The sequence below is a fragment of the Taudactylus pleione genome, unplaced genomic scaffold (genome assembly GCF_031769625.1).
Source record: "Taudactylus pleione unplaced genomic scaffold, aTauple2 ptg000854l, whole genome shotgun sequence".
NCBI lineage: Eukaryota > Metazoa > Chordata > Amphibia > Anura > Myobatrachidae > Taudactylus > Taudactylus pleione.
In genome coordinates this window covers 1,773,034-1,800,716 of record NW_028285256.1, presented here as the reverse complement: position 1 = coordinate 1,800,716, position 27,683 = coordinate 1,773,034, and the positions used below count along the sequence as shown (strand labels likewise).

The window sequence follows — 27,683 nt, the reverse complement described above, 5'->3', positions numbered from 1 at the left end:
TAAGATGAGAAAAGCGGATTTCATCTATACAGGTTACAAGTGAAAAAGTAAAAATGTTCCCCCTAAAGTAAAAAACAAAAACACAAAATAATTGCATATAAATTTTGTTTAATCCATACTAAAAATGTAATACGGAGTACAAAACAAAACGCTGCAAAACTAAAGGCAGATTTATACGGTCATATTGCATTAACAGTTTTTAAACCAACAACAACAAAAACAATTAATAAATTAAGTAATTTTATGACAAATGTTAATGAAATTAAACTGCTGTATATATTGTGTGTGGACAAAAAAGGTTTCTTTATAATACACACACATAAAATTTAGATTGTACAGAATAGCAATGCACACCTTTTCTTTTGTATGATTTTTTTTAACCAATGGTAAAATACACTAATTAAATTACATGCAAAATACAAATACTATGCCATCAAGACAGTGGAACCTGAATATAGAAAAACTATCAGTGTGTGAGCACCAAAATCATTAGCTCAATAGCAAAATCTAAAAATTGACTGAAGATAATGTTTCAAGTCTTTACCACCAAAGTCTAAAGGAGGGTATCCACTACCCGACAGTGAAAAGACTGAACGATAAAGATATCGTTAACTACACTGCAGGGTGCCCACACTGAACGATATGTCGTTCAGTGCGGGCACAATCAATCATCTGCAAAAATGCTGAACCTGACGATATCGTCAGGTTGACCAGCATGTTTGAACGATGATAGATGTCTACAAGACCAAATTTTCAAACAATTATCGAATGATTATCGAACAATTTTATCGTTATCGTTCCACTTGATCGTCTAGTGGATACCCCCCTTTAGACTATTAGTATATTAGGCTGCCTATATAAATGTTATTTTTTATTTAGCCAAGAACATCGACATCTGTATCAGAGTCTGAGGACAGGTCAGGCCACACGCCCTCCACAACAGTCACTGGACTGCACCCACCCACATCCACACCTGGAGACATGGGAGATGGTACATTTAGTATCTCCTCCAGGAGCTGCTCTAGCTCATTGAACGGTTTGTCACTCCCATCATAGCACTCAATGTGCGGGGACTCCACTTCTCTTACAACTTCCCAGCTACGTCCGTTGCTGGCTTTCCTCAATTTCACCTTCTCTATTTCACTCGCATGAGACTCATTCACACTCAGACATCTCTTTCCCGGTTCATTCATATCCTTATGAGGATATACCATGCCAGCATCAGATTTACATTGGTCAATTGTTCCTAAACTTCTCTGGTTTACAGTCTCATTTTCCACTTCTGTCATCTGATCTGACCAATCTTTACTTATACTTTCCAGACCTACACAATCATTAAAACTTACAGTATCTTCTGTAGGATCAGCCATTTCACAGCTAATACACTGTGCTGTGTCAGTACAGTTAATAGCCTTATCATGAGGATATACCATACCAGTATCAGATTTACATTGGTCAACTGTTAATAAACTTCTCTGGTTTACAGTCTCATTTTCCACTTCTGTCATCTGATCTGACCATTCTTTACTTATACCTTCCAGACCTATACAATCATTAAAACTTACAGTTGCAGTATGCTCTGTAGGATCAGCCATCTCACTGTTAACACACTGTGCTGTATCAGTACCCTCTTTTAGATGGAATGTTTTTATTTTCTCTGGTCTCAATCTACAGTCCACCGAACCCTCCAAATTTCCAGCATGTTCCTCACTTGCTGATTTATCCGGTAGTTGATGTCCTCTTGACGCCTCTTGAAATTGCAGGTCATTCTGCACATCATGTGAAGTCATGTTAATGTTTTTGCTATCGATCACTCGATCCTTTTTAGGTTTAGGTAATACAGCTTGTTTTCTTCCTCTGTCCAGTCGTAGCCTTTTCGTTAGTCGTTTTCTTGATGTAATGTCATAGGCGGTTTGTTTTTCTACTGCAATAAGTTCTTTATCTTGGTCTGGTAATATTTTAGGACTGCCTCTATTTTGCTTTTCAGATACTGTTACAGGCCTATTATGGTAGTGAAAAGAACTGGGTAAACTTTTTGTTTTTTCTGCTATACCCTGACTAATTGGCACCTTCTTCATCATGCTCTCCAGGCAGTTCGGCACCGCCTCCTGAGCCCGCAGGCAACTCGGCGCCACCTCCTGAGCCCCCAGGCAGCTCGGGGCCACCTCCTGAGCCCCCAGGCAGCTCGGCGCCACCTCCTGAGCCCCCAGGCAGCTCGGCGCCACCTCCTGAGCCCCCAGGCAGCTCGGCGCCACCTCCTGAGCCCCCAGGCAGCTCGGCGCCACCTCCTGAGCCCCCAGGCAGCTCGGCGTCACCTCCTCCTTTTCCGGACTTCTCGGTTCCATCTTCAGCATATTTGAGCTGCTTTTTTTATTGTCCTTGGCATGCATGTCCTTAACAACTGGTCTTAATCCGTTATTTTGTATGTCAGCCACTTCATATTGAGTGTGTTTCATGCTACTGAGACAATTTCTGTTTAGCCTTCTTCCACATTCAGGCCTGACTAACCTGCCTCCCTGCAGCTGTAAAATCTCCAGCTCAGGTATCTGTAACTTCTTTGCCGCTTTGAGAACACCATGGACATCTGCTGGTGCAATCTCCAGTTCTGATGTGTACATGTAACGGACAAGAGGAAGTAAGTGGTGGCTGGAAATTTCACGAAAGTGTAGTACGCGTCTATTGAATAGTATTGGTTTTGATGGATCAAAACCACCTGATATTTCACCTGGACATGTGAGAAGCTTGGCTATATATGGACTGCAGGCTGCAATTACACAAGAGTGAACATGGAGACCTTCACCTACAGAAAAAAAGAAAATAGAAAATTTATAGTACAAATGCACTGATCAGTCCACCTAGTCTGTAAATGCCAATTCTTTATTACTATTGATTTTGTATTTCCCATTAGCTTTTTTTTACCTGCAAGTTTTTAATTCTGTCCATGCCTCTATCTGTAATTCTAGTGTATATGTTCACACACGGCCGCTGGGGACTCATACTTATAAAGCCCCTAAATGTTAATGCATTTTTGCCCACAATTTAAAACAGCAATACTATTAAGTGCAAAACACATTTTGTTGCGTACTTAAAAGTACTGCAGATTTAAAATCTACAAGCAAGTAGGTACTAATTAAGCCACCTGTGCTCAATCATGGATATCCTCAAATCCTGGACTGTTATGGTACCTTGAGGACCGAATTTGCTTAGTATTTAATTTTATATATGGATGAAATACCAGCCACTATTACTGTAGTTGTTTATCCTTACTTTATTAGTATACATTTTCAGAGGAAACCTTAGCCCATTGCCCTACACCCACTGCTAAGAGATGTCCCGGTGACATCACATCTTCCCAAGTTAAGTACCCAGCAACACCTCACAGGTCATTTACTGGGATACAGTCAATAGCCCTGCTGGTGCAATGTCAGTGCTGATATTACCGACGCATCTCACAATACTGACACCGACATCCAGACCGCCATGATACCGAAGGTAAGATGCGGGGTGTTTTAGGTTTAGGGGCTAGGCCAGTGTTGGCTAACCTTGACACTCCAGCTGTTATGGAACTAGATAACCCAGCATGCACTGCTACAGTTTTGCTATTAGGGCATGCTAAAACTGTGGCAGGGCATGCTGGGATATATAGTTCCACAACAGCTGGAGTGTCAAGGTTAGCCAACACTGGGTTAGGCACTAGGGGGAGGGTTAGAACCTAAGGGGGGAGTATTGAGGGAGGATTTGGGTTGAGAGAGGGGGAGGGTTAGCATACCGAACAACAAGTGTCGGTATGCTAGCCCTGTCAGGATGTCGGTGTCAGGATTCTGACAGCCGGGATCCCCTACCCAACCCCACTTACTAGGTTCAAAACATCTGTTCTGCTTTGTACATCTAGATTTATACTGGGACATCGGTTATACAGCAAGATGATCATATCTGCAGTTTCCACAAGTAGAGAATAGGAGTTGAGTGTTAAGCAGGGTACACACTTAATGTGTGTACCCAGCGTTGGTATGGATAACATTAGCCAATTTAGATATGTCGGATCAGCCGAAATATTGTCTTACCCAACATAAGGCAGAGGTTCCCAAACTCGGTCCTCGAGGTAACCCAACAGTCCAGGTTTTAAGGATATTCATGGTTGAGCACAGGTGGTCAAATCAAATTGACCGAGGTACTAATTAAGTACCTCAGTCAGCTTGATTTAACCATCTGTGCTCAACCATGGATATCTCCAAAACCTGCACTGTTAGGGTACATTGAGGACATTTTGTAAATTATAAGGGCACAGTCGTGCCCTTATATTAAGGTTGCGTGTAAAAAACTGCAATTCTCCCATAAAGAATTCCGGAGGGGGGCAGGGTGTTTAAGGATCTACACCTCAAAAACTATTGGGAGGTACAGAGCTGAAATATGGCATGGGCGGGTAGAACTGTCGCTCGGTGCTGCATGCCAAAATTCAGGGCAAAAACATAAAAAAAATGAGGATTTGGAAGTAATCTAAAGTTTCAACTGTCACATTTTTGTGACATTCTCAATTAGGACCACTTTTCTGCATAGACTACAGTCTATGGGGGTTTTTTGGGAAAGGCATAACTGAGGGTAGGGGGCGAATTTAGATTTGGGGTTTGTTTTATTAGATAGCTATTGTGCCAGGGTACATGTTTTTGGGGTTCAGGTAAGTTACAGTTTTTAAACTATTACCTCAAGAATGCGCCATTGAATAGATAGGACTTTTCAACTTGTTGCGCAGCTGCAGAAGGAGCCTCCAGTAGGTGTATTCACTGTGGCTTCACTTGGGCGTACCAAGATGGCCGTCGTTTGCAGGCGTTAGCAGGGGCTGGGTCTGGGGGGAAGGAAGCCGGTGTTTGCTTCGGCCAGGATGCAGGGGAGAGGGGGTAGGGGTTAACTGGGACTGGGGCCAGGAACCGGGACGGTAGCAGGCGTTAGAGGTGGTGGTGCGGGCGGCAGTGGTGCAGGCGTTAGGATCCGGGGAAGGTAGCAGCATACAGATGCAGGCTCGGATCTGGAATATCCGTAATACCTGCATCTGTGTTTAAAAAAACAAACACAGAAGCAGGGACAGGTCAGTGAGACCCGTCTGTGCTTCTGTGTTTAATTAAATAAAAAAACCCTGTGTAAAACAAACAAAAAAAATGGTGTGGGCCCCTTTCCAAAAACAACAACCAGCACCGGGCTTTGGAAAGCCAGTACTGGTTGTGCTAAATACAGGGGACAAATGACGTAGGGGGTATGAAGAACAACCAGCACCAGGCTTTTGAGAACCAGTCCCGGTTGCCAAAATACGGGGGACAAATGACCTAGGGGTCCCGCATATTCATATGACTAGCGGTCAGGGGTGATGCTTCAGCTGGGGGGCCCGGTGAAAGGGCTCCCCTGGCTGTGGCTTCACCTCCCCCACCTGCTAGAAAGAGTTCAGTGCTGGTTCTAGTAAATACATTTTTTCCCCCTGTATTTCCAGAACTATCGGAAATGGTTCTGTATTTCCAGAACCATTACGCAAGGAACACGTCCATTAAGGCGTCAGCCTTAATGATCTTAATTTCATTGCTTTTTAGAGTGAGTGGCAGAAAATCAATAGGTTTTGTGAATTTTCAGAACATGTTTAAGCAGCCTTAATGGGACATGTGAAACCTGTAAGGTTTTTTGTCTATGGAATATATTATACAGTACCAGTCAAAAGTTTGGACACACCTTCTCATTCAATGGTTTTTATTTAAATTATTTTCAACATAGTAGATTAAAACTGAAAACATCAAAACTATGAAAGAACACACATGAAATGATGTTGTAAACAAAAAAAGTGTTAAACAAATCAAAATATGTTGTTAATTTAAGATTCCTCAAAGTAGCCCCCTTTTGCTTGGATGACAGATTTGCACACTCTTAGCATTCTCTCAATCAGCTTCATGAGGTAGTCTCCTGGAATGGTTTTTCAACAGTCTTGAGGGAGTTCCCAGAGGTGCTAAACCTGTCCAAGTGCATGATTATTTATTGGGTAGGGTATACTAGAGGTTCTGCACTGTGCCCCGTAATTTGTAGCTTAAAAACAGGATTTTGGTACTTACCGATAAATCCCTTTCTCCGATTCCACAGGGGACACTGGAGGACTTCAAGACATTGGGGTATAGACGGTGCTGAGTGGAGCTTGGCACTTATAATTTTAAATTAAGTGTGACTAGCTCCACCCCTCTATAGCACCCTACAGGCCAGTATTAGAACCGTGCCCAAGGGGAGCTGAGAAAAAAAGATCGACAGAAGAGGAGGAGGCGAAAATACACAAAACAATTGAAAGTTGAAAACAAAGGAAAATAGAAACAAAACAAGAGACGACAAACAGGTCTCTTATGGTGCGTACACACTAGACCAGTGGTTCTCAAACTCGGTCCTCAGGACCCCACACGGTTCACTTTTTGCAGGTCACCCAGCAGGTACACAGGTGTATTCATTACTCACTGACACATTTTAAAAGATCTACAGGCGCAGCTAACTATTTACTAGTAATTATGTGAGGAGACCTGCAAAACATGCACTGTTTGGTGTCCTGAGGACCGAGTTTGAGAACCTGCGCACTAGACGATATGCTCCCTGAGTGATATCGTCTAGTGTGTCCCCGGCAGGCTGTGCTCAATGTCGTTCATGACATTGAGCACACCCGCTGAACGATATCATTAACGATATCGTTCAGCGCCGGGCTCTCTCCCCCATTCCATAACATGCAGCTCGTCAGGTTGGCCTGCATGTTAACCCGATGAACGATGACGACGAACGACCCGTTCATCGTTTTTGTGTTAAAAATGGACGATAAAGTGGACGACTGAACGATAACGATATAGTTATCGTTCAGTCGTCCACTTTAATCGCCCAGTGTGTACGCACCATAACATCACCCTAGACCAGTGGTTCTCAAACTCGGCCCTTAGGACCCCACACAGGTCACGTTTTCCATGTCACCCAGCAGGAGCACAGGTGTGTTCATTACTCACTGACATTTTAAAAGATCCACAGGTGGAGCTAATTATTTAATTAGCAAATCTGTGAGATCTGGAAAACATGCACTGTGTGGGGTCCTGAGGACAGAGTTTGAGAACCTGTGCCCTAGACAACAAACATGTTGCTAACAGGCATAACAGGTGTGGCAGAAAGAACAGCGCCGGGTGGGCGTCCAGTGTCCCCTGTGGAATCGGAGAAAGGGATTTATCGGCAAGTACCCAAATCCTGTTTTCTCCTTCATCCACTAGTGGACACTGGAGGACTTCAAGGCAGTGGGGACGTCCCAGAGCTCCCATCACGGGTGGGAAAGCGCTGAGAACCCTGCAACACAGACCGACCATACTGTGATGCAGAGGTCGCAAATGTGTAAAATCTGTAAAACCGAACAAAAGTATGCTGGCCCGACCAAGTAGCTGCCCAGCATAGAGATTCCATAGAAACACCTTGAGCAGCTGCCCATGAGGCACCCACTGAGCGAGTTGAATGTCCGGTAATGGAAGATGGAGGTTATCTAGACGAGGCCATATACGCCTGTCGGATGGTTAGACGAATCCATCGAGTCTGTCTGTTTGGAAGCTGGCCAACCTGACCGAGCAGCATCATACAAAACAAAGAGTATCCGTCTTGCGAATGGCTGCCGTCCTGTCTACATATATTCGAAGAGCTCTAACAACATCCAAAGATCTAGAAGAAGGAGAATCCTGTGGAAGAACCGGAACTACAATAGGATGATGTGGAAAGCCAAAACCACCTGAGGCAGAAAATCCATTCTGGTGCGTAGCTCAGCTCTATCGTCATGAAATACCAAATATGGAGCATAACAAGATAAAGCTCCCAGCTCCGACACACTCCTGGCGGAAACCAGAGCCAGTAGAAGTATCACCTTCAACGAAAAATATTGTCACAACCGGCACAGGAACTACCTCTGATGAGGTTAAGAACCGGGGGGGGTTTCGGGATAGTGGTATGGCTATGATGGGGGTGACAGACTAAGTCTTCCAATTGCAGTCAAGCCCAGGTTTGGCAAGACCTGCCCAGAGGCACGGAGTCTAACCCACCTGGTGGCTTTCTCCAGTGACCCCGCCAATTGGGATATGGTTTTCGCAGCACAAAGTGAGCAGGTCGCAGCCCTCTGGACAGGTACCTGGGAGAGACGGAAGACTAGGAAAAATATACTGAAAACTACACAGGGAACACTGGGAGTAGCACAAGGGAATGGCCTGAGCTGAGACACAGGGACTGAGTACACTGGGTGCTGGTTAGGACGTACCGGAGGTGTAGGCAGGACTTGCACTGAAGCACAGGGATACGGTACGCAAGGATGAGTATTTTGAACACAAAGGTGCAGCTCCGGACATACTGGCAGGTGACTTAGAAATCGTACACAAGGATGTGTATTATGTACACTAAGAAGCAGCTACGGACACACTGGCAAGTGACTTGGAAATCGTACACAGGGATGTGTATTTTATACACTAAGATGCGGCTCCGGACGCACTGGCAGGTGACTTGGAAGGTATACAGAGATGCAACTGGAGACACTACGGGATGAACTTGGAGGTAGTACAGAACACAGGGACTGAATACACGGAGATCACAGAAGGAACACAGGAAGCCAGGAACACAGAGTAAGTAATACGGCCACTAAAACAGGATGCGGTTGTCACAGGGAATGACTACAGTACGTGCAGTCATGCAGCGATGTTGAACAGCAACTTCCTGTTGCAGGAGTCAGACCTAAATACCCCTAGGCAGCTGGTCATTGGATCCTGAGATCAGCTGGGACACTAGCAGGACTGCCATTGGAGGAAACTGGTCAGGTGAGATGAACCAACATGGCTGCGCCCATGCCTGCTCGCACAGGAGTCAGGACGCACACATGAAAGTCCTACCGGACCCCGGGGAGAATCTTCAGCCATAACCCACCATTGATGTCTGAACGCCTCAGAGCCTAAAGACACCAGTCCAGCGGTGAGTAAAGGCCGATACCAGGCCGGATCCTGACAGATATTTAAATTCCACCGACTCCAAAGGCTCTAACAGAGAAGACTAAGAAAGAAAGGACTAAGGACCTGATTCAGACCAGGTCGCTAAGTGGCGCTCGCTCTCTATGAGCGATTTTCGCCCGTCTGCGTATGCGTATAATTCGCAGTGCGCGTGCACAAGCCAGTCTTTACGATCTGATTTTGGTTGCTCGTAAGCCACCATCAGGTCGCTACTTTGAGTGACAGATAGTGCTGTTTGTGGGTGGTAACAGGGGAAGGTGCTTGTGAACGAGGGAGTGGATGTGCGAACGCAGGCATGTCAGGCCGCCAAAACGCTGTTTAAATGGCGTGCATAATTAGCAATGTAGTGTCATTGTACACGTCACCTGCATGTATTTCAGGCCGCACTGATCGCAGTGCTTGTGGCGGGGAAAGGCAACCACAAGAACTACGAGCAGCTCCGATGGCTTTCGATGTTACCAATTAATCCTACAATTCCCAGAAATGACGTGTGCTGCGAGTGGCAAGGGGGCGTCTTTATACACTTGCGAGCGCTTATTGCCGTCGCTCGCTAAGACATAGAGGGCATCCTTATGCCACGCAGTGCGAGCACTTAATTTAAATATCCGGCCCCTTTTTGCCAGCGAGCGACCGCATTTTGCGAGCAGGTCTGAATCAGGTCCTAAGTCCATCCCATGGAGCTGGAGGAGGAACAAAGGGTGGTTGCAATCTATCCACGCCTTGCAGAAAAGTCTGCACGTCAGGTAGTAATGCCAATTTCTTTTGGAAGAAAACCTAGAGCGCTGAAATCTGGACCTTCAGAGATCCCAACCAAGGCCTGTTGAGAGACCCACTTGCAGAAAAAGCAGAAATCTGGGAAGACTGAACTCTGTAGGAGGCAAAACTCTACATTCGCACCAGGATACATATGCCTTCCAAATACGATGGTAATGCTTAGAAGTAACTTCCTTCCTGGCTCTAAGCTTCGTAGGAATCACCTTGGAAGGTATTCCTTTACGTTTTAAGATGGCCCTTTTGACAGCCACGCCGTCAAACGTAGCCGCTTTAAGTCTGGATAGACTAAAGGACCCTGCAGGAGTAGATCCTCTCTGAGTGGTAAGGGCTCAGGAGTTGAATGTTGGAGTACCAAGCTCTGTGAGGCCAGTCCGGAGCCATCCGCAGGACCTTGGCCTGTTCCCTCTTTATGCGTTGAAGGAGTCGAGGAAGAAGGGGGAATGGAGGAAGCAGATAAACAAATTTTAACCACCATGGTGTTGACTGCATCCACAGCCACCGCTTGTGGATCCATTGTTCGAGAGCAGTAAAGAGGCAGTTGATGGTTTTGTCTGGATGCCATGAGGAAGACCCCACCATTGGACCAGCTGCTGCAACACCTGTGGATGTGGAGCCCATTCTCCTGGATGTACATCCTGACGACTGAGGTAGTCTGCCTCCCAATTTTCGACGCCGGGTATGAAGACTGCTGAAATTTTTCCACCCAGATTAGAATCTGTCTTACTTCTTTCATGGCCGCTCGACTTCTGGTGCCTCCTTGTTTATGTATGCCACTGTTGTGGCGTTGTCGGACTGGACCCTGACTGCTCGACCCCTCAGAAGGTGACCTGCTGTCTGGATTGTGTAGAAAACTGCTCTTAATTCCAATATGTTGATTGGAAGACTCGTTTCCTGTGCTGTCCAGCGTTCCTGGAAGTGATGCTCTTGAATTACTGCAACCCAGCCTCTTAGACTCGCATCTGTGGTAAAAACCGTTGAATCCCAATCTCCAAATCGCTTTCCCTCCGTAAGGTGAACTGACTTTAACAACCACAGTAGGGATATCAGAGTGTTGTAACCTGACTCATTGGTGAAGAAACAGGTGGGATCCTGACCATTGTGAGAGGAGATCTAGCTGAAAAGGTCTGGAGTGAAAACAACCGTAAGGAACAGCCTCGAAGACTGCCACCATCTTCCCCAGAAGTCGGATACAGGCATGAACCAAAACCTGCCGACTGCCGACGTTGAAGGACCAACTGCACCATCTCCTGAATGGAAGTTATCTTGTCCTGGGGAAGAAACACACATTGAGACAGTGTGTCCATGATCATTCCAAGAATTGCAATCTCAGGGCCTGATTCAGACCCGCTCGCGAGCGCTCGCAAGCGGGTCGATGTTGGCCCAGTGCGCATGCGGGAGCCGGCTCCGTCGTGCGCATGCGCGAGACCCGGATAGCGACGGCCAAGCCATCGCTCCGGGTCTCGCTACAAAGGGGGCATGCTGTCGATGTTAAGTGACAGCACGCCCCCTTTGGTGGGCATGGCTGCCCAGACGGAGGCGTTCCCATAGGAACGCCTACCGTCTGGGGCCAGCCCCACTGACATCACGAGTGATGTCAGTGGGAGTGCTCTCGACTCTGATAGAGCCGAAAGCACTCCAGGGCTTGCGGCAACGAGACCCTACCACAAGGGTCTCGTCGCAAGCCTGATGGTCTTGACCATCGCGACCATCTTTTTGGCCGCTCGCTATAGCTGTGGGTGGTCACCCACAGCTATGCGAGCGGCCAGGAGGCCGCTCTAAAAAAAAAGAGAAGGACAGCCCTGATTCAGAGCGAGCGCTCTGTCAGAGCGTCCGGCTCTGAATCAGGGCCTCTGTGACGGTTGCAGATGCGACTTGGGAAAATTCAGGATCCATCCATGACGTGGTGATGTTCTGTAATTATTGATCCTTGGAATGCGCATTCAGCAGGAGGTCGTCCAGATACAGAATAATAGTGATCCCTTGTTTCCGAAGGAGACTCATTATCACAGCCATAACCTTTGTGAATACCTGTGGGGCTGAACATAAGCCGAAGGGTAAGGCCTGAAACTGGAAATTGGAATTCCGAATCTCAGGAAAGCCTCGTGAGATGTCCAAATGGGAATGTGCAGATAGGAGTCTTTGATATTTAGAGATACCATGAATTTGCCCTCCTCCAAGCCTGCAATTACCGACTGAAGAGACTCCATCTTGAATCTGAAAATCCGTAAATATGGATTGAGATCCTTTGAGTTTAGAACAGGTCTGACTGAGCCATCCGGCTTCGGAATGACAAAAAGACTGTAGTAAAAACCTTTTCCTGTCTTATGACTAGGGACTTGGATTACCACCTTACCTTCATGGACAGAGTTTCTCTATTGCTTTCTGTAAGACCACACCTCTGTCGTTGAAAACTGGCAAACCTGTGGTAAAAAACAATTCGGGGGGTTGAAACTGGAAATCGAGCTTGTAGCCCCGAGTTATTAGATCTAGGACTCAAGCGTCCACACAGGTTTCCGTCCAGACCTCGCTGAAGTCCCGAAGACGAGCTCCCACTCTGGGGTCCCCCAGGTGAGAGGGAAACCCGTCATGCACTGGGTTTGGTAGTGGACTAAACTTGAATCGAGCCTGTGGTGGCTGCGTTTCTACCCCGACCTCTGGTACCACGGGACGTTGATGATCCTCCTCTGAAATGACCACGTGAACGACCCGGGGCCCGAAAGGACCGAAACGAAGGTCCCGAGTAAGATCTTCTAGGTGGAGGAGCTGCAGTCGGGAGAAAGGTGGATTTACCTCCAGTAGCCTGAGATATCCATTTATCTAATTCTGCTCCAAATAGGACATTTCCCGTGAAAGTAAGTGCTTCCATAGCCTTTTTGGATTCCGCGCCCGCCTGCCAAGTTTTGAGCCACAGTGCCCGTCGTGCTGAAATTGCCAGAGCTGAAGTTCTGGAGGCAATAGAACAAACATCCTTAGACGCTTCTCCAAGGTAAGCCGACGCATCACCTATATGCTCTGCTAACGAAATGAGTTCCTCCATTGGCAGCTGATCTCTCATTCCGTCCACCAACTGCTTAGCCCAAATTTTGATAGCCTTGTTAGTCCAGCAGCTAATGATCGCTGGACGAAGAGTCACCCCTGCAGCTGTGTAAATTGACTTAAGAGTGCTCTCCAGTCTCCGATCGGACATGTCCTTTAAAGACGTGATTACAGGAACTGGGAGCGTAGTCTTCTTTGACTGTCGTGATACAGATTAATCTACTGTAGGGGCAGTTTCACAAGCTTTTCTATTATCGGCTGGAAAAGGGTAAAAAGATAAACGCCGGGATATCTGAAACTTTTTATCCGGATGTTCCCAGGCTGTTGTTAAAGGGAATCCAGGTCTTCCGATATTAGGCAGCCGTAGCTTGTCTGTGTTTTTTTAAGAAAGAAAGACTGTTTTGCAGGACCTGAGTCGTCCTTCTGTATCTGCAATACCTGTTGTATTGCAGCAATCAAGGCTTCTATACCCTCTGATACAGTTTCAGGATCAGACTCCAAAGGCGAATCTGGAGCATACTCACCCTCTTCTAATTCCGGCATATCATCTTTCTCTGGGTCATCCCAATGGAGGACTGAGGGTAACAATCTCTTTAGAGACTTGCAGAGCGGACGCAATTGTCATGGCTTTGGAAATTCCATCCATAGAAACAGCTAGGGATTTCGCCCAAGCTGGTTCCTCTGTAGCAGCTGACCTGTAAGCCTCTTTTTCTCTGCGAGAAGCCTCCAGTTCAGCCGAGAGAGAGGACATAACAGATGTAACCTGCGTCCAATACGGTGGTTCTGACATCTCTGCAGATAGTTGCTATACAGATAAACAGTCACACAATATTGAGTTAGCTGACTGTCCCTGTGTAAATTTTACTTCACACTTTTTGCAGGTAAATCATTTTTGCGATGCCTTTGACCTGCTAGTCATGCTACATACAAACCCCACACAAACCACAAAGAGGTGAAGTGACAGGGTAAGTAAACAGAATATACTGGGGTACAGAGAGCTGAGAGATATGCACACTTGCCCAAAACAGCGCTCCTAGCAGTGTATGGGGGTATAGAGGGGAGGAGCTAGTCACACTTCATTTAAAATTATTAGTGCCAAGCTCCACTCAGCACAGTCTATACCTCACTATCTTGAAGTCCTCTAGTGTCCCCTAGTGGATGAAGGAGAAATTAAGATTTTCCCCTTTCACCTGCTCAGGAACGTGCACACAAAAAGAATGCAAATTTGCTCTGGAAAATAAATGAGAGTTTCTAATTGAATTGCAGATGTAACGCATGAGAACAGTTCACAGAACCCAACTTGAACCTAATTGAATTGTCCCCTTAAATGTTCCATGGCTGCTGGGTTACTATAAAGCTGCCAAAATCACTTAATTGACATGCTGGCATAAATCACTGGATCACTGCAGATGGGCTTAAGCTGGGTACACACCTGTACAATCATCGGGCCGTTCATTCAATTCCCAACCCGTAAATGCGACATCTTAAGAGTGCGTGTGCACCTTCGCTCATGTTTTCTCAGAGGAAAACTGGTAGAATCTGAAGATCAGGTTTCTTCTGCAGGTTAATATTCATCAGATGTGACCGTACAATATTGGGCCTAAAGTGCAGTGTGTACACACTTTCTACCGTTCCTCCGATGCTCCTTCAGCAGGCACTCTGCCTTTGTTGATGTGCATAATTAATTCTGCCGTGGCTTGCTACGTACTCTCGTGAAAACGTACCAACATCAGCACATGAAATACAACTATTATTAATTGTTGTTTACCTTTGTTCACATGTGTATATGGCAATGAGACGGCGACACTGTGCAATAGATGTAGAAATTGTGTGGATTTTTTCCCCCTCAATAAAAGGCCACTTGCTGTCAAGCATTGTATGTGCAAATGCATTTTAGCAGGCTCAATATAAATGCATAGACAGTTAGACACTGTACACCTACATTCAGAAGGTACATGTATTATGTGCCAAATACATGCACAAATCCATACTGGCTATTCCCATGCTTCAGTACACCTGTTTATAGCCTGTAGCTGTACCACATTTCATGTATACTGCCTATGCATCTATCTCATGCTTTTATTATACATTTTCACTGAAAAAAAAAAATTGCAAAAGTTTTCATGGAATGTTTATTTTTCAGGTTATGTATATAAAGTTTTTCTGTGACAGAATTTTTTTTTGTAGCATGCTAATACAACAGAACCCCTCCCCCCACACTGCACTATCCTACATGGCTATACGGTTCTCCAAACATATAGTGATATATGCCAGCCCTATATGACCATACCAACAAATCATCACATGTAAACACCCCGGCCTATTTACGCAGTGTATTGCTGGCACGGTCCTATATGTCTGACACATGCCACTTTTGTACAACAAGAACATATGGCTTTTTTACAACCCGTAAATTCAACTGCTCTATATGCCGTAGACATAACAAGGAACAGTAGTACAGAACTTTTCAGAACTACAGTAGCGTTCTGTCTAGGCCGCTAAAACAGCCTGCCGGGTGCTACAAACTCAGGTGCAGAGTCTGGTTATTTGCATCTTATTTTCTACAGTCTCTCTCTCTCGGACAAAGAGGCTACGGTTTTTTTTTTTGTTGCATTTACTGGGGACAAGCAGAGCTGCACTCATTATTACACCTGTATTTTGCATATAGAACTAATTAGCATATTCACCCATATACCGAGATGTACACATCTATGCAGTCCAACTCTCCCTGTTCAAACCATTGTTCAAATACCTGTGATTATTAGCGGGCACTTCTACCAGCCCTATACTGTACCTGGCACAAGCGATTTATCTGAACTCAGATGGAGCTCTGAAAATGCATAAAAGCCTGCAATTCGCTACATGCCCTCCCTAAACTTAGCCTATGGACAAATGCCTCATTGACACCCTGTCATGCACATTTAAATGCAAGTGGATTTGCGACTGAGATGCATAAGGTACAGAATCAACCTCAGCTACAGAGCATACACAGAGCACAAGACACTATACCAAAAGACCTCTTCACCACAGGTGACAGGTCATATTTACACACAAACTAAAAGGTGGGCAGAGCTGTAACATTTTCTATTACATTTTTAAGTAAAAAAAAAAATTCTTACGGTCTCATTGTTAAATATTTATATATGGTAAACCTGCAGAATATGCTTGCATTGACCAGGCCAGGCCAGTCTGCAGTAGAAGAGCTGAACTACAAGATGCTCAGACTCTAAGGGGTATATTTACTAAATTGCAGGTTTTTAGAATTGGAGATGTTGGCCATAGCAACCAATCAGATTATATTATCTCCTAGAAGGTGCTAGATAAATGTTAAGTAGAATCTGATAGGTTGCTATGGGCAACATCTGCAATTCTAAAAACCTGCACTTTAGTAAATATACCCCTAAGTCACTGAGAGTTGCCTCAACACAAGGTCTGCTATGGGACTCTAGCTCTTCTACTGCAGCTAGAATAGGACTGGACAACACGCCTACAAGAAAGTATGGCAGCACCCGGTCCCCTTTAATCTGGCTCTGTTCAGGAAATACATGCCCCACTTCCCACCAGTCCTGTTCCAGTCTCTGTTCAGGAACTGCATAATACCTGGGATTTTATCTTTAAAATCCCAGAATTAGAATCACTAATTACCAGTAAATAAGTGGCATGTGTTCTCATAAACTTTCTGAATTAAAGTGATGGTGGCACAGAAGAGAAAAAGGCATGGCCTCAATCCATTTATTAGTGACGAAGATGAAAACTTGGGGGCTCACTGCAAAATAAAAAGAATCAGAAGTCCTCAGCGATCTGAGGCAGAAATTAAATATATGCTTTTTGCTGGTTGCTAACAGAGTACAAGTGGAACCCATGTTTTTATTTATATTTTGGATGGAGAAAGGGACGATGACTTATCAATTTAGGTGGCTATCGTCATAACCTTGTTTACCTATGTGGTACCCCAGATACTAGGAGTACCACTTATAGCAGTGTTCCCTTGTATAGATATTAAAACATATATTAGAATTGTATATACTAGATATGTGCGGGTTCGGATTTACTCGGATATGTTCGGCTCTCAAAAACGGTATTCTATTGGCTATCGGCTATCACGTGTTTTGGATAGCCAATAAAACAAATCCGAACTTGCAATAATTTGGACGAAAAGAAATTAGTAAATCCGAGTAAACCCGAGCATCGCTGGTATATAATGTAAGTATGGTACTATGGCTGTTATAATATGTCATTATTTAGATTGTTCTTTGTTTGTTGGGGCTCTGGACCCCACAAGGGTAACCTAGAGCCAATAGGGAAAGAGGAGTGAATAAAGCAGTGGGGAGCCAGCAGCAGGTCACATGACATAGAACCGTCTGGAGCCAGCAGCAGGTGGCTGGGGTGGACAGTTACAGGGGTCCAGAGGGGGCTGTCAGATGGAGAGGGGCTGCGCAGCTTTACAAAACATACCCAGAGACCGGGGATGGTTCCCGGTGAGCAACACTGCAGGAGATGGGTAAGCAGGAGGAGTATCTCCCCGATTCCTCCACCAAGACATACATAACCAGTATAGCACTCTGAGGAAAAGTAATTACCCTATAAGACAGCACAGGAATAACGCTATATACATATAGATAATTACTGTACACTATAGGTGCGTACACACTGGGCGATTAAAGTGGTCGACTGAACGATATCGATATCGTTCAGTCGTCCACTTTATCGTTCCATTTTTAACACCAAAACGATTAACGATAACGAAGATGAGCGTTCCCGCGGGTCGTTCATCGGGTTAACATGCAGGCCAACCTGACGATGTTATGGAATGGGGGAGAGAGCCCGGCGCTCGTTGATGATATCGTTCAGCGGGTGTGCTCAATGTCATGTCTCAATCGCTCAGGGAGCATGTCGTCTAGTGTGTACGCTCCTTATAGCTGCTGCCAGTTACAGAGACTTATCTTATAAGGAGCTAACCAGCAAATTGTGTTCAGGAGAGAAGTGGGGTTCTTCGTATGCCTTAGAAAAGGATATATGCACTAGATTATATGTTACATGGAGCAGGATCTGGTCTAATGTGTTTGATTCGTATTGTATGCCCTAATCTAACCAGTTTTGGCTCCACAGACGAACAGCCCAGAGACGAGATTGTTCCAGAATAGTAAAACTTCAGTTATTTTGTGTATTTTATGTGCCAAACTGTGATTGAATGTATTGATCCAATTCATTTGTTTAGAAAAGTATATGCACATTGTTCAAACCTTATCTGGTTATCAAGGTAATTGTTAATAAAAAGAAATATGTTAAAGTACCAATTGACTTGTTACATTGAGAGAAAAATGTGAGAAGGCATACTTCATCGTAAGGTAACTTTTAGCAACATTACCATTAGGTGTAGCTGAAAGAAGAATTTTAAAATTATCAGAAGCTTCGTAATACTCCACAGTTTCGGGGTATTACATCTATGGCTAATCTAGCAACTGAGGGTCTCATTCGGACCCGCTCGCGAACGCAGGATGCTCGCAAGCGGGTCGATGGTACCCAAATGCGCATGCGCACGGCGGAGAGAGCTCCGTCGTGCACATGCGCGAGACCCGGCGAGCGACGGGGTAGCCGTCGCTCGGGGTCTCGCACCAAAGGGGGCGTGCTGTCGATGTTGATTGACAGCACGCCCCCTTTGGTGGGTGTGCCTGCCAGACGGAGGCGTTCCCATGGGAACGCCTACCGTCTGGGTCCGGCCCCACTGACATCACTAGTGATGTCAGTGGGAGTGATTTTGGCTCTGATAGAGCCAAAATCACTCCAGGGCTTGCGGCAGCGAGACCCTACCGCAGGGTCTCGTCGCAAGCCCAATGGTCGCAATGGCCTTGACCATCGCGACCATCATCATGGACGCTCGCATAAGCTGTAGTGATAACCCACAGCTATGCGAGCTTCCAAGAGGCCGCTCCAAGAATAGGTAGGAGGGCCCTGATTCAGAGCAAGCGCTCTGGTCAGAGCGTCCGGCTCTGAATCAGGCCCAGTGGTTGTTGCTGATTTGCTTGGAAGCGTAAATATGCCTGTTTCAGACAGATCTTTTGCATCAATGATAGCACTGGTGGAAGTGTGCACTGATAATGATGACAGCTATAAAACCAAATATACAGATATAAGATACATGCCTTCAACTCTGCATCGGCCGCAATAGTTACTGTTGATTAGTGTTGGATATCTTGTTAATAATAAGTCCGATGGTCGCGATTGTCTTGACTATCGCGACCATCATCATGGACACTCGCATAAGCTGTGGGTGGTAACCCACAGCTATGCGAGCGTCCAAGAGTCCGCTCCAACTTGAGGTAGGAGGGCACTGATTCAGAGCGAGCGCTCTGGTCAGAGCGTCCGGCTCTGAATCAGGCCCTGAGTACCTACGGCTACTGTGCAGGACCTGGTCACACGCACAAAAGAATAAAACAGAATTGCAGAAAACCACCTAAATTTTAAGAAAGCATACACATGACACAAACTTTATGGTTCAGATTAGTGAACTTTTATATAACCAGTGCCTAAGTATGCTCTCTCACCATTGCCCTGTAGAGTGACATCGCAAAATAGACCACCCTGCTGTTGTTGCTGCAGCTGAAAGTACATAGTACGCAAGAGACGGGGGTTCCAGTAAGAAAGTCGCAAGCCAGGAGCCATTTCATCGAGCTATGGGAAAATAAAAAAAAATTAGACACGTAAATGAACATTCATTTTATAAAGACATCAACAGGCATTTGTTATTGCATATTTTCAAACCATATCATGGAAGATTATCCGCATTTTCACTGGGAGTTGTGCTCAAATTCTAGTGCCTAACCGGTATTTCCATTTTCACACCCATATTGCAATAGTATCAGGCCTGGGCAAGCGTGCCTGTTGCATGTTAAATTTCAATCAGGACATATTTTACTTTTTTTTTTAAATATTGGATCCAAACACGTAAAAACAAAAATATGATGGATAACAAAGAATACCAAAAAATGCTGTGTGTACTTTCTGAAGGGCATACTGTCAAAATAAACAGAATGACAGAGGTAAATCATGTATGTATAGTTAGTATGCTCTATAGTGCTTCTCTGGCTTCTAATCAACAGGCATTTCAACCTGTTTAGTAAACTACTACTTTTATACATTTGCTTATGTCTGTAACTGTTTAACAAGCCTCAATCAGATTTTATAAATTTACCAACACAGGAATTTGTTATTTTAAAAGAAGCTCATACCAAAAAAATAAATAAAAACACAACATGATGAAATAAGGAAGATAAACAGACTGGTTCCCATGCCGTGCTGTATATGTGACAGTAATGATACGTCACAGTAACCAATCTACGGGGAGGAGAGCATGAGAATGACAGAGATCAGCTGTGACCACCAGCGGTTCTCTCGCTGCATTTGAAAAGTGACAAGGGAAACCATTTGCCTGAATGACCCCATAAAACACTCTTATAAAGATATTGGGAGTTAACCTCAGGGTTACTCATATAGAGCACAGGGGTGAGAAGATGTGCCCAATACAGTAGCTATGTTACCCTAACAACACAATCGCCTAAAGTGCCAAAATTGTTGGGAACCTAGGGTGAAATGTATCAAACCTTGGAGAGCGAAAGTGGAAAGAAATAAAAGTACTAACCAATCAGCTCCGAACTGCCATTTTCAAAACACAGCCTGTAAAGTGAGTTAGCAGCCGATTGGTGGGTACTTTAGCTCTCTCCAAGGCAATATACATCTCCCACCTAATGAAGAACATCCTACTGTTGCAGCTTAGTAACCCTTCACCAACAAGGGCTATATAGAGGCTTGCCATATCACCCCTTATTTCGGGACAGGTGAATCACACAGGATCTGTGGCTGATTAAAACCAGGTGAAATGGAGACTAGAAGTCAGGCAGCCACAGAATTTGTGTAATTCATATTTGTCCCAAATTAAAGGGATGATATGGCATGCCTGGCTATTTATACCTATTCTAAAAAATAAGTAATCCCTTCTAAGTAATCTAAATTAGAAATACACTAGGGTAAGCACTGCAACCAGATTGTATGCATACACAGATCTTTTGTACACTTTTCCATTAATTGTGACCCATTCTCTGTAACCAACACCCACTATACATTACAAACAGTTCTGGGCAGTGCTCTAAACTCGTCATTGCTCTGTGCCACACTAGTAATAATAAAATAATGCAGTAATAGCCAAGCACCCAATGTACACAGGTCCCTGTCTGCCCTCCGTGACCCCAGCTATCATTTATTAGATGGAAGACGCCCGTGAGCAGAGGTAAGAACAAGCAGTGCGTACCCCAGTAACAGCACCACACACGCCACCGTTGCTGTGTAATATTATTTTTTACCACCGCCGCCTATGGATAAGGATGAATGAAGCAGCTTAGAATTAGGCCGCACAGAACCTACGGTGCTACTGGGACAAATGCCGGCGGCGGCCGCACGTTACTCGTCACGTTTCTCCTGGCTGCGATGATTGGCTGAGGCCGGCGCTGCAGCGGTTCCTTTGCGCTTCTTGTGATCAAAATGGCGGCGCACAGAGTGATGCTCGAATGTTTTATATATATCTATATATCTATATATATATAATTAGATTTCTTCCACTTACATCCTGGACCCTGCTCTAGGCTGGAAGTTTATTCTAAATAGAGCTGTAAAAGATACTTACTCATGAGGGATGTAGTGAAGAGATTAAAGGGAAAGATGATTGCAGCAGTTCATATGCAACTAACGTATTTTTCGCTCAATGCTGTTCTGTCACTGTCAGTAGAAGTAAAGCAACTCACAAAATGACATTAAAAGTATACACCAGAGGTTCCCAAACGCAGTCCTCAAGGCATCCACAACAGTTCAGGTTTTAGAGACAGGGCTGTAACTAGGGAAGTCCCACCTGTGCCATGGCACAGGGCACCGCAAGGCAGGGGGCGCTGTTTGGGCCTATCAATTTTCCTGTTTATTATCATTCTCACTTGTAGCTTCCTCTTATTTCATCCCCAGCATCTCCCGACTGCCCCAAGAGTACCCCTATCTCTTCCCTGGCCCTTCCCCATGGCCCTTTTTCAGGTGCACTATGATATGTCCTAATAATTTATTGGGGTTTGTTTAGGAATCAGTGATGATTACCCCTATTTAGCTACAGGGGGGCGATTCAATTCAACGCGAATTGAATAGCATCGGGAACGAGCTCCTGGAGTTATTCAATTCAGTGCGCTGTGTGGTCTGAGAATGCCGGTTATCGCGCCTCAATAAGGGTGTTAAGGCATGGTAACCGCCATTCTCTGACCAAAGTGCCGGGCGCGCTGCTGTTAGCGCCGCGCTATGTAGAAAAATAGCCGCGCTTCCTGCACTTTGATCAAATTTCTCTTTGCATCCCCGGGAGGTGCGAGAAATCCTTAGCGCACCTAAACAGCGCGGTGTATTGAATAGCTTCGGGAGTCCCTCCAGTCGCTATTAAATAGTGCGTTGAATTGAATGCCCCCCAGAGAAACAGAAGAGATATCACTCTTGCAGTCTCTGTATTTTTGCAAATTACCATGTGCCCGTAGTTCTCTATGGCATAGGTTCTCAAAATCGGTCCTCAACCCCAAACAGTGGATGTTTTGCAGGGTATGCAGTCGGGATGCCGACGGTCTAAATGACGACCATCGGCATCCCGACTGTCTAATCCCGGCAAGGGTCTAATGACAGGCGTCGAAATCCCAGACGCCTATCATTTTACCTACGCCGGGAGCCCAACACGGGAGGGGGGGGTTAGGACTCCCGGGGGGGACCTAGGGTTAGGCACCCCCCCAGGAGGGTTAGGCAAAGGAAAGGTTAGGGTTAGGCACCCCCGGGGGGAGGTTAGTGTTAGGCACCCCCCGGGAGACTTAGGTTTAGGCACCCCCCCGGGAGACTTAGGTTTAGGCTGCGGGGAAGGGGGGTTAGGTTTGGGCACTTGGGGGGAGGTTGGGGTTAGGCACCCCTAAGGGACGGTTGGGGGGGGGGTTAGGTTAGTGCAGGGCTCGACAAGACCAGCGGCGGCTGTGTGTTATAGCAGTCAATGACAGACTCATTGGCTGCTGCGTCGTCCACGGAGTGAGCCGACTTGAGCTCACTCATGAGCTCCGCCTTCTGGCTCTCCCCGCAGCAGGTGATGGGAGAGACGTCATGACGTCGCTCCCATAGTGCAGAGTGGGCCTGGAGGAGCGGACAGCGGCAGTTGTCGGCAGGAGCGGGGATCAGGTAAGTTGTGGGTTTTTTTGTGTGTGTAAGGGGCACTGCATGGAGGGGTGCCGTTACTAGGGACACACTGTGGGGGCACTGCATAGGTGGGGGTGGCCGCTACTGGGGACTCGGGACACTGCATAGGTGGAGTGGCTGCTACTGGGGACACTGTGGGGGAACTGCATAGGTGGGGGTGGCCACTAGGGACACTGCATGGTGGGGGGCACTACTGGGGCACTGTACAGGATGGGGCCGCTACTATGGGCAATGCATAGTGGGGACTACTAGTGGGGTCACTGCATAGGGGGGACTACTACTGGGGGCACTGTATAGGGAGACTACTACTGGGGTGACCACTTCTGGGGGCACTGATTAAAGGGGCATTACATAGGGGGACCACTACTGGGGGAACTGCATAGGGGGACTACTACTGGGGGCAATGCATAGGGGGGACTACTACTGGGGGCACTGTATATGGGACACCACTATGGGCACTGCATAGGCGGACCACTACTGGGGGCACTGCATAGGGGTGCCCAAAGCATATTCTTGCACCTGGGCCCACCACTCTCTAGTTCGGCCACTGTCGGCGGTGGCTTTGCTTGCCCAGGGTTTTTTGGCTGCAGAGGGGTGGTCTTTCTGGGGGTTGGTTGCCTGGAGAGGGGGGTTAGCTGCTCAGTAATGTGGCTGTGGGAGGGTGGTTTACCTGGGATACCCAGTTAGTGGTGTGGCCATGGGGGTTGGTTTCCCGGGGTGTAGGTGCTCAATAATGCTGCCCCAGTGGGTCTGGCTCCTACACTCTCATCCTGGCTTAGATTTTAGAAAAATTTATCAAGCCCTGGGTTAGCGAATAGGAAAATACTTTCCTGCCGGGATTAGAACCGCTGGTCTTCCAGCGTCCAGCGGTATTTAATACCAATCCAGTTTTGCAGTTGTCCTCACATAATCATAAGTGAAATAATTATCTCCACCTGTGGATCTTTTAAAATGTGTCAGTGAGTAATAAGTACACCTGTGCACCTGCTTGGTGAACTGGAAAACATGACCTGCGTGGAGTCCTGAGGACCGAATTTGAGAACCACTGCACTATGGCATCTGGATAATTTAACTAGCTTTCCATGGCTAGGTAACACCATCTTCAGATGGCATTAACAAAACCTATTATACCAGGTACAAAATACTCTGCTCCTGGACCTCCCACTTAATTTATGATTGCAATCACCTGTGTTATAATTTATCAACACCCCCTTCTCATCAATAAGTTTAAGGTGCCTGTAATCATAAATTTAGGGCCATATTCAATTCCAGGCGAAAAGTCAGATTCTGCGGTAAAGTATCGCGAGTGATATCATTTCGCCAGGCGGAAAGTTTCTGCCGTATTCAATTCTTGCGACTTTTCGGCGGTGCGGATAGTCAATACAATGTACACGTCGAAAAAGTTTCGCCTCTGAATAACCGGCGGAAAAAAGTGCAGAATTGCGGGTTTTGGGGTGCAAACCACTCTGCACCCTTTGGACAGACCCCCAAAGGATAACTGCATCAAAAAAACGCAAAAAAAAAAAGAGAAACACCCCAAAAAAGCACTTTGAAAATTTGGGCAAAAAAAGTACAAAGTGGGGGTACAAACGCAAAAACTAGCGAAATAGACTTTTGGGGGGTCTGATAGTATGGGGGGAGGTGTTTGTTTTATTTCAGGTGTTTGCTGAAGGTGCGTTTTTTGCAGCACTTAAAACTTGACTTTTTTAACTATGCTTGCACCCATTTTCAAGTACCCCAAATTTGACAGGACTACTTATTTTCACCAAAAACAAACTGCTTAATGCTATTCTTCACCACTTGTGCAAAGCCGCTATTTTTGAGCAACTGATAGCACTTAAGTACCCCAAATAGCTTCAGAAGGGCTAATCGGGGACATCTACAATGATCCCCAATGTTAGTGCATCTTTTGGGGGGTGACAGGCTGATTTCCCCAAGTCTGCCAACACTTTTCGCCTGTGAGTTTTGCCGGGATGCGTTTTCTCATCCTTTGGAATTGAATATGGCGAATAGTGGGGGTGCGCATTATAAGTTTCTGCGGCTAAAACACGCAAAGTCTGCAAAAAGTGCGGCATGCGAAAAAGTATCGCTGGTGCAAAACTAATTGAATATGGCCCTTAAAGTGGGAATTCAAGGAGCAGTGTATTTTGTACCTGGTGGAAGGGGTCATGTTGGAGGGTCTGCGTTACCTTTACCCGGCAATGGAGGACATGTATAGCTGGAAGGGGTAAAACTATTGTGCACATGTGTAACGAGAAGGAGCCTCCGCTTGCTAAACAGTAATGCTGCTAAAATTTGTGCTGTCACAAAAAGCAGCAATGAACAGTTTCAGATAGCATAGAGCAGAGCCGTAGGGTGGTGCGGCCGGTGCCTCCACACAGGGCGGAATCCTCCAAGGTCACCGGCCACATACTTTCCGGCTCCGGAGGTCTGCAGGAATAGTCCTCCTGCAGTGCTGTACGGCGCTCCAACAACGCTGATGAAGGTCCCGCCCTCCACCCACCTCCAGGAGGAAAAGGTATGCGCTCAGGGGGAGGAGTGGGGCGGGGGGACCGAAAGGGACGGTAGTGCTGCACAGGGCGCACTGCTGTCCTGATACGGCGCTGGCATAGTCTACATAAATGCATACATAAATGTTTAAAATGTTTAAAATGTGTGTACAACTTGGTGGTTTTAGCAGAATTGTGTACATAACAGAAGATATCTATCAAAGAATCCACGTGGCTAGTCCCGTGGCACTTTACCCAATAATGTAGTTTATTGAATACAGCCATACTAATTGTTACAGTGGTTCAAGGGGGGATGTAGTCAGCGTGCAGGATGCCGACGGTCTGTATACTGGCACGGAAATCCCGACACCAGTATCCCGACTGCCGGCATCCCAAAGGGGGAGGTTAGGGTTAGGTAGCGGGGTTAGGCACCGGGGAGGGTGTGTTAGGATTAGGGTGCGGGGAGGGGGAGGTTAGGTTTAGGGTATAGGGAGGGTGAGTTTAGGTTTAGGCAGTAGGGGGGAGGGGGGGGTTTAGGGTTAGGCCCCGGGGAGGTAGGATTAGGGTAGGGATTAGCAGAATACTTACGTGCGTTCTTATGGGTGTCGGCATGCCGCTGTCTGTATTCTGACCAGCGGCATCCCGACAGCCAAGATTTCATACCCAACCCGTTCAGGGGAATGAAGCATAGCTTGTAGTCCAGCCCGTGACTGTTTCAGGTAAGTTATAGTACCATCAGTCATCTTGGTAATGGAACAGAAGTGTCCTTTGATGAGCCATTTTGTTTAGACTACAAAGTCGCACACTCCACTGCTAACAAAATAATATTTATGTGAGATGATGGTATTTGAAGCATATATAATTTACAGCCTCAACTTGATGGTAGGAGAGTGCCACATACTGGGGAATGCCTAGTACTTCCAAAGTCTAATGCTGGCCATATACTAGTACGATGCGATTCATCGTGTTTTCCCTTGAACTCCCCGGCAGTCCCGTCGGCACGATTTGGTTCTTTTTAACACACACGAACTGCATACGATTATGATAGATATGATGGGCTGCACATCTGATCATACGATATGTTTTAAGAGCGTCAGGAGTGTGCATCGGATTGTATCCTACCTAAATGTTACACGATTTCGACACGATTCATTGTACAAGTTGAAAATCGGGCAATCGCCCCAAAATCGCGCTAGTGTATGGCCAGCATAAGAGACCCCTGACCATCCCCACTCCCATCCAAACACCCATTAATTGCTGCATACACCAATGGTAGGTGCGTGCAGCAGTGAATATACCATCTAACTTTCCAATCAGATGGGAAAAGATGCTCTTGGGCTGGACAGTGCTATCAAATAAGAGCTGTCCCACCTTAATTTGGGAGGTATGTAAAATATAGACTGTGTTCTACATTTTTTGTAATAAAATAGCACTATAATTTATATTTGTGTAATAATGACATTTAGAACTTCAAGGACATGGCACAATTATGAAGGGGTCCAGTAGGTTTCTAGGTAGGACATCCCAACCTCTCTTTTACCTTACTTACTCCTCTTTAGGTACTGTGCACAGATCTGCTCCTAACTTCCTGCTCAGGATGATGGGAATGTTAATTTCCTTTAAAAAAAACAACAGGTAGAACTTAATTTTAGCGCCCCAGAATGGCAGGCCAGCTTGTATGTCATGCTGATGCTTAACAATAAGCCTTGCAGAGTGGGAGGTGGGTTGGTTAGTGAAGCAAGAGCACCAATCACAAGCCATCATTTATAGTTGGTGATCTTGATTCATTTGCAGGTTCAATGTCACAGAGCAGAGTCCCTGGCTGCGTGTGGATCTGGCTACAGTTGGGGCAGATAAGTGAAATATTTTATTTAGGTGGCTGTGCTGCTTTAAAAATTTAAATTATATGAGCAATAATGCACAGAATACACTGTCAGGTATTAATGCATATTTTAGGAAAATATATCTTTTTTTTATTCACATTGGCAGCAGGGATAAAGCTCAAAAATATGCCACACCAATACCCCAAAATGTATTCAAATGGAAACATTTCTTTAAGTTTCATTTAATTAGGGCAGTCGTTACCAAACTTTTTTGAATCGCTTTGTCCTAGTGCATC

The 27,683-nt window shown here is 45.8% G+C and overlaps 1 protein-coding gene across 4 annotated transcripts; it reads right to left on the bottom strand.

Annotated features, from left to right (window-relative positions):
* Positions 1-274: 274 nt before the first annotated feature.
* Positions 275-27,183, bottom strand: BTBD18 (BTB domain containing 18). Of its 4 annotated transcripts, none has more exons than XM_088458819.1 (3): positions 27,114-27,183; positions 19,373-19,499; positions 275-2,800 (listed from the first exon to the last, which is right to left on the bottom strand). In XM_088458819.1, exons 2-3 carry the CDS (start codon positions 19,488-19,490, stop codon positions 876-878), a joined length of 2,043 nt encoding a protein of 680 aa, XP_088314945.1. In that variant the 5' UTR covers positions 19,491-19,499; positions 27,114-27,183; the 3' UTR covers positions 275-875. The 4 variants fall into 4 exon arrangements, with proteins under 4 accessions (XP_088314945.1, XP_088314944.1, XP_088314946.1 ...); XM_088458818.1 differs by lacking the exon at positions 27,114-27,183 and adding an exon at positions 21,505-21,642; XM_088458820.1 differs by lacking the exon at positions 27,114-27,183 and adding an exon at positions 21,246-21,322.
* Positions 27,184-27,683: the final 500 nt, after the last annotated feature.